This window comes from Budorcas taxicolor, chromosome 17, assembly GCF_023091745.1.
Source record: "Budorcas taxicolor isolate Tak-1 chromosome 17, Takin1.1, whole genome shotgun sequence".
Lineage (NCBI taxonomy): Eukaryota > Metazoa > Chordata > Mammalia > Artiodactyla > Bovidae > Budorcas > Budorcas taxicolor.
Genome location: NC_068926.1, coordinates 55,743,181 through 55,757,421, shown reverse-complemented (window position 1 = coordinate 55,757,421; position 14,241 = coordinate 55,743,181). Strand labels below are relative to the sequence as shown.

Sequence of the window (14,241 nt, the reverse complement as noted above, 5' to 3'; positions counted from 1 at the left end):
TGGAATTTTCCAGGCAAGAACACTGGAGTGGGTTGCCATTTCCTTCTCCAGGGATCTTCCCAACCCAGGAATCGAAACCAGGTCTCCTGCATTGTAGACAGACGCTTTTACCATCTGAGCCACCATGGAAGTCTAAAGAGTCGTGTATGTAAGTGTTTTACACTGTATGTGTTAGTTGTGTCTGATTCTTTGCGACCCCAGGGACTGCGGCCCACCAGGCTCCTCTAGCTCCATGGAATTCTCTAGGCAAGAATACTGGAGTGGGTAGCCATTCCCTTCTCTAGGGAATCTTCCTGACCCAGGGATTGAACCCAGGTCTCCTGCATCGCAGGCGGACTCTTTACTGTCTGAGCCACCAGAGAAACCCAGGTTTTTAAAAGCATACCACAAATGTCTATGTCAAAGATAAGCCTTTTGTAGGTTATTCTGTTAGGAGAAGCTATTATTTCTAAGGGATGGGTCATACGTGTAGCTACCTGTGACAAGTTCTAGGAAGATGACTTCTCCAAAATTTATTTATCTGACATGCTTTGGCTGAATTAAATCATCATATTCCAAATGCTTGCTTACTTGCATGGGATAATATCAGAACTCTGGGATCAAAGGGCAGACAAGCTCTCTCAAAGATCTTGTATCAAGTCACAAAGGCAGAGGGTGGCCCTTAAGTAGACATGTACGCAAATAGTGACTACTCTGTCAAGTGATGATTTTGACAAGAGGTATGGAGGAGAGAAATTCATCCTGAATGGCCTGTCACTGGGAGAAGATGGGGTCAGAAAGTCTGGAGTCTTAAAGGATGGGTAGGACTTGGCTGTAGAATACTTTAGGACAGTCAGGTAGAAAAAAATGTCCTTCAAGCTAAACACCGAAAAGCTCATTTATCTCTAAATAATACATTTACTTTTTTCATGGTTAAATAACATATTTACTTTCCTCATGGAGTATCTATTTAAAAAAATTACTAAGCCAATACCAAGGAACTCAGGAATATTCCGGAGTAGCAAGCTCTAGCTTGAATCTGGTCACTTCTATGAAATTCCAATAAGGAAATAACCATGGATGCCCATAAAGATTTACACTCATCACAATGTTATTTATGACAGCAAAAAAAAACAAAAAACTGGAAGAAGTTCAAATTTCTAACACAAGCAGAATGATTAAAATAGGTGTCTCTGTGTAATTGATGTTTCTAGAACTACATGTTCAAAAAATATTTACTAATTCAGGAAAAGCCCCTATTTATGTGATGTTTCTTTAAAAAACGATGTAATCCTGTTTATATAATAAGAACATACATTTATCAATATAAATAAATGAATATAAATTCACCAGCATAACAGTGGCAACAGATTACCAGTTACATTTTCTTTACTTTTCTGTGGTTTCTATATCTTCCACAATAACCCCAAATAATCACTTCTATAATCAGGAAACTACAGTTACCCAAAATTCAGAGGTCAGATTGTGTGTGTGTGTTTGTATGTGGGCGCACACGCACACAAAACAGTGTGTATGTGTATATATGAAACAGTCTGTGTGTGTATATGAAATTTGTTTGAACTTCACTCTTCTTATCTATAGCACAGAAGCACCTATTCTAAATCTCTTTTAAGACTGTTAAAATTTTTCAAACACCAGTATGTCACTTTGTAAATATAGAGTGCTTCATGGACAGGACGTATGTATTTCCAAAGTGGAATATGAGGACCTGCACTGTCCTCAGATCGTGCTGCGTCCTTGGACTTAGAACCCAGAGACACTGAGGCTTCCTGCCATTGCAGCAATGGAATGAACAGGAGCCCTAGCCACCCCGCACTTCCCGAGGATGCTCAACATTAGATCCATGAAGGCTTTCAGAAATCAAATGCCAGAAAAGAAAAGTGCTGTGCACTCAGGTCAAAATCTGGACCTCAGGGGCCCTGATGGGCAGATGTTAGGAAGTCACTGACCGACTCTGATACCCCAAGTAACCCCCACCCCCACTACTGCCAACCAAGGGTGTCCCTTGGGGAAGCACAACAGTGAGACTTGGTTTATGAAACACGCTGACCATGGATTGAGCGCATGTGAATACCTGCTAAAAGAAGGAAGTGTACATGCGTATCTAGAAGGCAGGAGGGACAGGGGCTGACCTTGTCAGAGAGGCTCTCGGCCTTCAGCTTCTGCTCCTTGAGAGCCTGCTGCAAGGCCAGGATCTCGGCCTTGTGCTCCTTTACTGCCAGCTCGACCACCTGGCGCGACTCAGTGATCCGCTGGTCAGCCCTTGCCCTGCGGGGAGACACAGGCACATTCAGAAACCCCATCACTGCCACCCTGCAGGAAGGAAGCTGGCCCAGCTTGGTCACAGATAGGCAACCAAACACGCTGCGGGCTGGGGAGAGCCCAGCCTGATCCCTTGTTCCGAATTACGTGGAGCGAGGATGCGACCCACTTTAGGCCCTGGGTAAAAATACTCTTAGCAGGTAAGGTTCCTGTGAATATAAATGCACTTGGAAGGGCTGAAGGGGACGAGGCATTTTTCCAAATGCAACTGGGCTGAAAATGGCAAGACTGTTACACCCTCCTGCAGAAGCAGGAAGGAATGAGGTCCCACTGAAGGAGCACAGTGCCGAGGACCATGTGGGGCCCCATTCGAGCAAACACTGCCTCTCCTCAAAGCCAGGGCTGAAGTGTTCTGCTTGAATCTGCTGGGTGTACCTGTAAATAGGGCGACAGAAGACAAAACCTGGAAGCACACTTGAAACCTCACTTCCCCTCCCCAACTCAGGTTTTCTGTTCTCCTGCTCCAGCAACTGGACTTACACAGGCTCCTTCACTGGCAGCTCTCCTCTCGACCCAACAAACCCAAGTCTTACTCAGACTCCAAGGGTAAACTAGAAGGCCATGTTCTTCACAAAGCCCTTCCCAGGCTTCCTCTCAGAAGAAACCTCTTCTTGTTCTGGACCCAAAGCATAAATGTACTACTGGCCTGGCACAACCCACTCTCTATTTTAGGTGATAAATAGCTCAACGCATAGTTTTATCTCCTGCGTTAGACTCAGCCGCTAGAAGACAAGAATTAAGAATTATATTTTAGGGACTTCCCTGGTGGTCCAGTGGCTAAGACTTCTCACTCCCAATGCAGGGGCCCAAGTTCAATCCCTGATCAGGGAACTAGATCCCACATGCAAAACTAACAACAGGCACAGCCAAATATATAAATATTTTTTTAAAAATAAGAATTATATTTTACTCATCTCAGATCCCACATAACACCAAAATAGAGGAAGGAAAAAAAAATGGGGAGGGGGGGCAGGGAAGAGAGCCAAGATCTTTCACAATTGCTCCTGAAAGAAATATATGAAAGATCTCCCTATGTGTGTGCTAAGTCCTGTCTGACTCTTTGAGACCTTATGGAGTGTAGCCCACCAGGCTCCTCTGTCCATGGGATTCTCCAGGCAAGAATACTGGAGTGAGCCGCCATGCCCTCCTCCATGGGATCTTCCCCAGCCAGGAATGGAACCCAAGTCTCTCATGTCACCTACATTGGCAAGTGGGTTCTTTACCACTAGCGCCACCAGAGAACATTTTCATACATGGTTGTGCATTCTTGATGCTATGGTCAGACTCTGCCCCCGAAACTGTCTGCAAAGGACTCTTAGAAGCAGCTGGGCTAGGAGCTGGACTTCCGAGTAGGAGGAAGGGGTGTGTGTCAGAACAGCCAGAACATATGGTGAGGACGCAGGAGCTCAAGAGTTCAGGGGGAAACAGTAACAGGAAGTGTTAAACCAGCAGCCCTCTCACATTAGCAAATACCCTGAAAGGGAAGATGTCCAACAGGAGAATATTTCTACCAGTTTCTCTTGAAGCTTATGGGTTCCCTTTGCTTCCAGTCTTTCTTAGTGTAGTTGATTTAGCACTAATTATACATCCAAGATAGCCGTGAGTCTACTATGGTCCACCAAATGTGGGAAATACTGAAATGAGTCCGACAGAGTCCAGATAAATGATAAATACTTCCACGAATAGTTACCTTGCTCAGGGAGTTCAGAGTATTACGAGACAGTAAGTTTCAGGGAAAGGTGATATTAGTGAGGTTATGCATGATGAATAGAATTCTGTTGGGCAGACATGAAGCACAAGGTGGATACCAGCCCATAGGGTACCTCTCTGCAAACTAGGAAAGGCGTGTGTTCTTTAAGACCATGCGCGTCTACCCATTGGTAAACTGTCATAATATACTGGTTTTGTTAGAACGAACACTTTCCCACCATGAGCTGGTAAAATGTCATGGTAGATCTTCACGTCTATTCCCAGCAGCACGCAGTGCACAACCTGCACACCTGCAACCCTGGCAGGAGGGAATCCTACACTGGGAGAACTGGGGAAGTAGAGGAAAGATACCACCCAAACTCAGGATCACTACTGCCTACCAAGAAAGGAAGAAAAAATAAAAAATTGTAAACTATACTTGTAGAGCAGTTGTTCTCAACTGGGGGCAGCTGCCCCCCTCCAGGGGACACCGGTCAATGTCTGGAGATGTTTCTGGTGGTCATAACTTGAAGAGGGAGCAGCTATTGAGATTTAGTGGGGCAGATCCAGGGAAGCTGCTCAGCACCTTACCATGTACACGTCAGGCCCCCATCACGAAGGACTGTCTGGCCCCAACTGTCAATAGTGCCAAAGCTGGTGTAGAGGGTTGACCTGCATCACACATGACCAGGATCAAAACTGATAGTCTTGTGACTTCCCTGGAGGTCCAGGGGCTAAGACTCTGTGCTCCCAATGCAGGGGGTCCAGGTTCAGTGCCTGGTCAGGGAACTACTAATAGATCCCACATGCCACAATCAAGACCCAGTGCAGCCAAATAAATTTTTTTTTTTAAAAAAAAAGGAGTGACAGTCTCGCTACACAGTGACAATGACAAAAAATCCAAGGAAAGAGTTTCTACAAAGGAAGCACTGAGACACTTTGCTCTGCTGACTCCTGGGGCCCTGTACTGGCTGACTGGTCATCATCTCCTGCTACTGGCACCGTCCGTATTTACCTCGAGGATGACTGACTGATCCTGGTTGCCCTGAGTCTCCCAGCTTTAACACTTCAGTCTTACATACCAGCACCTGCTCGTTCCTGGTCAAGTGGGGGCACTTGCCGGGAGCTCTCGGGGTGATCCTGTTGCTGCCACCTGCCACTGGCTCTCTACTTCATGAAGTCCCACCTGCTCTGCTTCTCGGTGTCCAGCATCCTCTGCAACTCTCGAACCCGACACTCAAACTGGGACTTCTCGTCACCAAGGACGCTCCTCCAGGCCTCCCACTGCCGCTCTTTCTCCAGAAGCTCGTCGTTCAGGGCCTCCAGGTCCATGACCTGCTCCTCCAGCATTGTGCACGTGGTCTTCAGCGCCTCCATCGTCTGCAAATCAGCACCACTGAGTTGTGCCTCATAGCAAATGAGGATTTCCCGGGTGGCACTTTTGTCAGATCAGGTTCGGAAAAGCATGAGCTTCTAACTACAGTCTGAAAGATACTGTCTTTTTCTCTTTCAGACCAAGGGGGTTAGACAAGAACAGATGAAGGGCCATTTCTACTGAGATCTTATAGAAAGAACTCAGAGGAGGGCCAGGGAAAAGAGACCACGCTTAACAATAAAGTAGCTTGGGAATTCCCTGGCAGTCCAGTGGTTAGGACTCCCAGGTCTCCCTGCCGAAAGCCCAGGTTCAATCCCTGGGTGAGGAACAAAGATTCCACAAGCCTCACAACTTGGCCAAAGAAAGGTTTTTAAAAATTAAAAAAGTGACTCACAAAAGCATTCTATTCTATTTTTAATGGTTTTAAACCAAAATTAAGAACGACTATACATGGAACTTCCCTGATGGTCCAGTGGTTAAGACTGCGATTCCACTGCAGGGGGCACAAGTTTAATCCCTGGTCAGGGAACTAAGATCTTGCAAACCATGTGGGGTGGCCCAAAAAATGAAACAAACAAAAAAGGCAAACTACACACTTCTAAAAGCTGTTTGTAAAACTCGCAAACCTGCAAAGTGCTGACATGATTACTTTTACTGACAGGCTCAGTCTGAGAACACTTGGGAGCGATGTAACTGGCACTCGCTCCAGAATCTAAAGGGGCTCCAGGTTTCCCAAGGCCTCTGACACTACTCGTGGTCCTTACTTGCTTCTGGCTAGTGAGCTGCATCTCCCTCTCGGTGATCTCGCGGCGGAGATGGTCTACTTCACTTCGTAGCTGCACAATCTCGTCGTTGGCACCAGAGGCCTCATCAAGTTGTTTAGACAAGTAAAAGTTTTGGTTATTGAGCTCAGCATTGTCCTCTGTCAGCTGGTTTAGCTGCTCCTCCAAGTCTGTGATCACCTAAAAGAGGAAAAAATCCGGTTACACATGGAGCAAGTTGGTTGGAAATGAGAAATTGCTTCTAAAGCCATATATACTCAAACCTATGTGGTAACGATGACCAACGTTTGCCCATCCAGCCCCCAAGAGCCAGCCTCCAGCTGCCATACCCGCCTCCTTAGTGCCCAAACCCACATACGCTGTGGGAGAACAAGAAATGTCTCAGATTCCTTCTGACTCAGGACTCATCAGGAAAACATGGCAAGAGCAAATCAATCAAAAGCGACTGCCATATGGAAGGGGCAGCTTTAAATGCGATCAAGTTCATAACAGAATGCGGAGGCTGCAAACTGAGGAAAGAGGAATAGCAGAGGGGCGAGTATCACCATCAGCTAATTAACCTGAAATGCCCAGGACACCATCGACAGAACATTATCATGGGAGATGGTCTTAGAAACCAAAATAAAGCTCTTATCAAGGAAGACTGAGTGAAGGACACTTAGAGTTATTTCAATAATATCTCAGGTAATAAATTTAATTTCAAGCAACAAAAGAAAAAAAGGAAAACTTAAGGGACGTTCAGAATAATCCTGAAAATATAATACCGTATGGATGGCATAACTTTAAATAGTTTCTTCTTATACAGCTGGCTATCAGAAAATGGGAAAGCACGCATATGAAATTGTCATTTTACTGAAAGAGATTTAATCTGATTTTGCTAAATTATTTCCCTGCTCAATGGTGGAATGACTTCAATTTCAGCACATTTAGCTTTCCTATTCTCTTTGCTGAAGTTTAGTACCAGCGCTTGCAAAGAGCTTTTACATATAATACTTTCGAAATTTAAGGGCAATTTTCTAATAATAGTTGGAATGAGGCACACAGGCAGTAAATTAAATTTTATATAACAGAAAGGAGTAAATTAAAAGGAAATGCCTCTGGGCCTATGGTTTAATTGTTTCTCATTTTCAAACCTAAAGCAGATTTAGTTTCTGAAACGTTGCCACTGTTTTTGTGACTACCTGACTAACTCCCTGTCTTAACCCTCTTTGATTATCAATTAAAAAAAAAAAATCTTCCCAGGCACATAGAATTAAAGGATGTCAATTAGATAGAATTGTTCAGTGTGGTTCAGAAAACACAGCTTTTCATTTTGTTCACTGAGCTGATGGGCTTTTAATGCAATAAGCGGTCTAGTAATTTGTACTTTAATATCAAAAGCCTTGTTAATTCCTACTGTACCAGTTTGAGTAACGCTATCAGCTACAAGAAGGGGAATAAAGGTTAAACGGTCCAGTTCTTGGATAAACCTCCTTCTTTATCAGGATGAGAAAAAAACGGGAAAAAACTTCAAGTCTGTCACTCCAAGCAGGCATTTGTGCTTCACAAGAATGCTTGTACCACCCTGAGTAATATGGTTAAATCTCCCTAAAGCAGAAACAATGAATAAATGGTGCCTAATAGTTCAACAGGTCTCCTTCCTATACATAGTAAAGCCATTCCTTAAGATGGTTTTTCTCCTAGACTCCAAATGTCTTCACTGTGCTTCCTTTTACCTCTGCCCCAGAGGGAAAACAACAAGACTGATGAGGCAAACTGCCTAGAAGTCCCAGATAAGCCATCTTGAGCTTGGCTGTGCTGGTTTCTCCACCTATGATGCGGAGGTAAATGCTATATAGACAACCTTCTCTGTTGCTCTGGTTTTAACATTTTGGGTTTTTATTATATGATATTCTCCCTTAACGTATCATGTGAAATACAAGAGACAAAAGTGAGTGACCGAGGTGTTAGTGAGGCATCAATGGTGGCCCAGGGAGAGCAGACAGACTTAAGAAAATCTACCCATATAAGAATACCTACACTGCCAAAATAATCTGCCATTCAAAGATATATTTAAACCTTTAGGCACCTAGTCGCTTTCTTTGACTCATTTTTTTAAAAAAGCCATTTATTATATGCCCATTTCTGCCACCTCTTCTCCCCAAATTAGATTATAAAGTGCTAAAGAAAAAGACACTCATAAAAAGTCAGGGAGTTGCCAAGATTATTACTCTCACTTCAAGTGAAATGAACCCACTGAGTAGGAAGGGGCCTTCTATTTCCTTGTCATCATCCTGTTTTCAAAGGGTCTCCTGTTTCTGATTTCTAGTTACAGTTTGTGGTGCTGGCTTTGTATTTTGTCATTATCTGTACTGCCTATTTGACAAAAGGAGTATCATGTGTTCGCAGGAAGCATTCAAGAACTCGTTAGAGTGCATTAACTGATCCAGACGTTGTTCATTCTTTCTGCCTGGACCATAACACACTTAACTGCTGGAGTTGCCCACTTAGCTGCTGGTGGTATTAAGGGTTAGATGTACTCCCACACAGAGATATTGAACTCATCTGAGACATAGGCAGTAAATTAATGATCGCTATGATTTGGAAAAAAAAAAAAAGGATAATCGGCAATCTGCAATTCTGAACCAGGTTATATAGGAAAGGAGAATCCTTAGGTCCACTTTGTGGGCATATTCTCTCTACACCAAGGGCAAATGATCTGTGCCCTGTACCAGGAGACTGTTAACCTTTCAACCCCAAGGACACAAGGCAGCAAAGAGAAACTACACAGCTGACTCCATCTCAGTGGCAAGAAAAAGATGAGGGAGATAGCTCCATAATGTAGGGGCCAGCAGAGCTTTCTGATATGCTGTTTGTACAGATAAGAGATCTGGGTAAAACTCCAACAGAAAACAGGAATACAAAAAGTGTATCTACTCTCAGTACCCAAAAAGAAAATGTTTTAAGGTCTCTATTTGGGGTTATCTGTTGCTTTTCAAGCAAACCTTGTGGTTCTGCGATATATAGGTTACTTTTCACACCTCTGCTGGGTGAGCAGCAGAGAGAATGTTACCTGGTAAACGTCCAAGAACACACCAGAGGTGAAGACACCAGCCAGACAATGAACATCAGGCTGAAAAGACACAGGGCTGACGTCCTATTTTAATGCCTCATTCCTTCTTAAGGGCGGCTATTTGCATATTATTTATTTTTAATCTTATAGCTGACAGATTGATTCATAATTAAAACCATGTCATATGTTTGCCCACCAACTCCTCTCCAGAACAGACTTAGGTAGGGTTTTAGGTGCCAGATTGAATCAAATTCTTTTTTTAAATCTCTTCAAAATATAGAAATGGCCTGAGCCTGAAAAATCTTACTGCTCACGAGCTTTTTAAAAGCTGCTAACTGGGAGCTCCTATTGATCGAGCTATTATAGGAGTTTCCACTGATAATGAAGATGACATTTCCCAGCAGAGATAGTCTTGGACAGCACCGCCGAGAAAGGAGCATCTGTGTGCTCTTCTAAAGCGTCTGCAAAGCAGCCTTTGAACTTGCGGAAGGATAACTGAGATACACTAGTGCTGCCAAGTATTGTTCTAAAGTGGTGGTTTTCAACCTTTTTTTTTTTTTTTAGGAGCAGAGCTGTTTTCTAAACAAGATTCTGTTCTAAACCCAGTATAAGCAAATAATAATAGTTATCACTGATTAGCACATTCTATGGACCAGGCCCTGTACAAATGCTGATGCATCATCTAACTTTTGCAGGAACCTCCATGAGGTAGGTATTATTATCAAGCTTCTGATTCTGTGACTCAGTGTTTCCTAGGTTTTACTGTTCCGGAAATCTGAATGTATATAGGAACTAAACAGCTGTCTCTCTTCCCTCACCCAGTTCCCAAAGAACAGTAGTTAAATGAACTGTACATCCTACAATCAATGGTGCATTGGAATTGAGGATATATAATGTCACCCCCATTTTATGGACAAAGAAATGGAGGCTTCAGTGTATAACATCACACAGGTTACTGAGAGGCCAGTTTAGAATCTCAACTAGTCTATCTGACTCCAGAGCACATAGTTTGGACCCCCAAGCCACCCAGCTGGCCTAGATGAAAGGTGGGTGGAAATCACTCTCTTGGGTTCCCCCTCCCACCAGGGTAGATCCCCAAAGGCTTCAGAAAGCCAAGGGTAAGTAAACGAAGGATTAGAAGTCATTGTTCCAGGAAAAGCAAATTTGAGGGATAAAGAGAGTATAAAAGTTACGTAAGTTAAGAAAGTAACCAATTTCATAAGTTAAGAAAGTAACCAATTTTATTCTATATATTGGCATATCCTATTAAAACTAGATTTCTGATTTTAAAAATGGGGTGGGGAAGGGTGGATAACAAAAGTGCACAGGAAACTCTTGAGGGTGATGACTACAGTTGTTATTTTGATTGTTTTGCTAGTTTTAAAGATATACACACATTTGAAATTTCATTAGGTTACTGTACTCCAATTATCCCTCAATAAAGCTATTTTAAAGTAAATAAATAAACGATTTTTTTTTAAAAGACTAAAAAAGAAGAAAACTCCAGATGAATGGAACAGATTACGGATGTATACATTTAAAATGCATCCAAGATTATTTTGGGATAAAACAGTAATGTAAAAAAAAAAAAAAATCACATGCTAAAATCATCTATATCTTATTCAGTGATCATTTATGAGCATGAATGTATATAAGCAGATAACTCTCATGTAAAAGAAGAAACCAAGACAATTTACAAACTTTAGAAGTAAAGCAAAAGAGTACAGGAACAGAATGTATCAATTTCTCAAGGAAGGGAGGTGAGAATGGAGGAAATCAACAGATATCCCTAAGGCAGGCTCACTCCACATCTGGCCACTGGCATCAGGCAATACAGACCTAAATACCTGTCAGGCACCAACCAGAGTTAAGCGGAGGCATGTCCTATGACCTAGCTCTTCCACTCCTGGGTATATATACATGTTCATCAGAAACAAAGGCTTGTAAGCACCAAAGGACCTGTACAAGAGTGCTTCCTAATAGCTCTGTTCCTACCAAAAACAACCCCAACACCCATCAACAGGAGAACGGATAAACAAACTCCAGATCTAAACACACACTAGAAACATGACACCATAATAAAAAAGAACAAAATCTTGACAGTGCAACATGGATGAACCCTCACAGACAATTTAAGTAACAAAAAGGCTAAACCCAAAGACCGTATCTTCTAATGGTCCCATTCATAAGAAATTCAAGAACGGGTAAAACTAATGTATACTATCAAAGATCAGACTAGTAGTTACCCTTTGGGCAAAGCACACTGATGGGAAGAGGACAACAGGAGCCTTCCGGGAGCTGAAATATTCTGTATCTTGGTCTTTGTTGTGGTTACACAAGTTGTCTATTCACATACAAATCAATTGAGGTGTACACTTAAGATTAGTTGCACTTCATGCACTTTACTGTGTGCAATCTATAGCTAAATGAAGGGAGGCAGGATGCAGGGGGCATATAGCATCAAGACTTAATGTCTCATTTATAGTAGGTAAAGAGAAAAGAAGGAGTTTATTACCAGAAACTAAAATATGTATATAGGGTGTAGGAGGGTGTTTCTGGAAATTCACAGGTGCAAATAATACAAATAGAGACCAGCTCACTGAGTGCTAAGGAGGGGACAAAGCGATGAAAAGGACCAAAGAAAGGAGGCAGAACCATGAAGAAAGGACACCATCCCTCCCTTCTGAAAGGGGCCTATTTCAGTCCTTCACTCTGATCAAAAATAGACATTTACCCTATTACATAACCTATGAATGATGCTTATCTGCTCCTGGAATTGACTTCTCTCAATATAAATAACATCTCCCAAAGAGTCTTAAATTCTGCATTTGCATGTTAGGAAGCCAGATTCTGCCTGTTAGAAAGCTAACATTTCTAGATTCTCCAGAAGAAGAACTTGTTGGTCTTCCCTCTCTGAAGAGGCAGCAGGCTGGAGAAGCCTGACACATCTAACTGCCCGTGCCATCTCAGGCCCACCTCAGACAGAAACTTGTAGATTGGAGAAGGAGGGGGAGCTCCCTTGGGACTTTTGTTGCAGCTACTGAGACCCTATTAGTGGTTCTGCAGGGAGAATTATTGTGACCATTCCAACAAGCCTTCTCCAAACATAAAGGATGGTTTAAACTTTTAAAACTGGCAGGAACCCAAGAAACTAAGGTTTTCTGAGGCTTAGAAACTTCTGCACCAGTTTGACCACATCAACTGCTTCAAGCTGAAAGTTTATATCAAACATCAGCCACCGATTTTAGAAAGAGACGTTCCCCCTTTCCTTCTCAGTTTTAGTTCCATGTTATTTTCATCATCTTTGGTTAATACTCACAGTACAGCTGTTACGAAGGGCATCAAATTTGCGCTGGATTTCATCTCTATGTGCCTAAAAGGTAAGAAGTTGATTATAAATTTTTCATAGGGTGGAATACAAATTCTACATGCTATGGGTCAAATAAAGAAAATCACAAGCCAAGAACCCTGTTGCAGCTGCCCCACTAACTTTTTTTCCAAAGAATTAGTCAAGACAAGCCCAACATGAGAAGCTACAGAAATACACAATGCCTATTGATAGCAATTCACTATTTAGACCACACATGGGCTTCCCTTGTGTCTCAGCTGGTAAAGACCTGGGTTTGATCTCTGGACTGGGGAGATCTCCTGGAGAAGGAAAAGGCTACCCACTCCAGTATTCTGGCCTGGAGAATTCCATGGACTGCATAGTCCATGGGATTACAAAGGGTCAGACACGACTGAGCGACTTTCACTTCACTTCACTCATACCCTGTACAAATACATATAACATTCAGATTTAAACTAGGGACTAGCAGAAGAAAGGAAAAGAACATAGGAGGAAGTTTTAGTCTCCTTTATTTGTCTTACTCCCCATTCTTAACCTTTCCCTCTTCCCTCCAACTGGCTGCCTGCCCCCTGCCCCAAGACTTCTCCCAAGAAAGAACACACACACATAGATAAATACAGGACACTAGCCAGGACAAAGTAGGGACTTTAAAAAAAAAATTAAATCCCAAGCTGTGGAGATTCAGAAATCCTATTTAGACCTTGAAGTAAATATACAGGCTTTCACCAAGGTCGAGGTACTCTAAAACAGTAGGATTCATTCATCTGACAAGGATTTTTCGAGTACATAAAACATGGCAGACACCGTAACAAGACACAGCTCATGTGGCCTAACCTTCATTCTGGCGTGGGCAGACAGAAAATAAACAAGCACATGATTGCAAACAGTGGCAAGTGCTATGAAGGAAACAAATGGGACCTAAGGGAAAAAAAATAAGGGTGAGGGGGGAAACTTACTTAGATGGGGTAGTCAAGGAGGGTTTCTTTGAAGAGGTGACTTTTAAACTGAAATCTGCAGGATGACGAGGGGTCAGCCATGCAAAGAACATAAAAGAACAGAGGGAAGAGCATCTGCAAAAACCCTAAAGCAAGAAAGGGTTGGGTGCATATGGGGAATAAAACAGGACTGAGTGGCTACAACAGTTTTTTATACTTCAAGTTGTAACGTGAGAGCAAGGATGTCAAGACGGGGTTTTTTGTTTTGTTTTATCCAATGAAGTGGAATAAACAGGATAGATAAGAAAACATCAGCATGCATCTTGGACAGTAAGGGTAAGTACTGTTGTTGGAAACTTGTTTTATTATTATGAACATAATTCATCAAGTATAAGTTGCTATCAATTGTAAAATTCACCACAGCTTTATGTAACATTAAGAAACAGAAATATTGCTAATGAAACTATGATATGTTTATGTCCTTATGACAATATATATATAGGCTATAAGATACATCCTCATTAGCTACCTTAAAAATTAATGAAACACAGTATTTATGTCCCCTTGTAGTAGACTGTAACATATAATGTATTCTTCTGTGGGTTGTAGCCAAATGACTTTTGAAAATCACTTGTCTAAGTCACAGCAAAAGAGGGAAAATGTGGCCCAAGTTTATAGTACAGAGGCAGGCCCAGAACCCTGAAGGCCCAGAAAACAGTCTGGATTTCATTCAAAAT

The 14,241-nt window shown here is 42.4% G+C and overlaps 1 protein-coding gene across 1 annotated transcript in view; it reads right to left on the bottom strand.

Moving 5' to 3' along the window:
- Nucleotides 1–14,241, bottom strand: part of CIT (citron rho-interacting serine/threonine kinase) — a 168,109-nt gene that overhangs the window by 27,927 nt on the left and 125,941 nt on the right. The window contains exons 23-26 of the mRNA XM_052654819.1: nt 12,540–12,593; nt 6,151–6,348; nt 5,198–5,391; nt 2,133–2,268 (exon numbers count right to left, since the gene is read on the bottom strand). Of these exons, the coding sequence (XP_052510779.1) occupies nt 2,133–2,268; nt 5,198–5,391; nt 6,151–6,348; nt 12,540–12,593 (582 nt within the window). The remainder of the gene's footprint in view (nt 1–2,132; nt 2,269–5,197; nt 5,392–6,150; nt 6,349–12,539; nt 12,594–14,241) is intronic.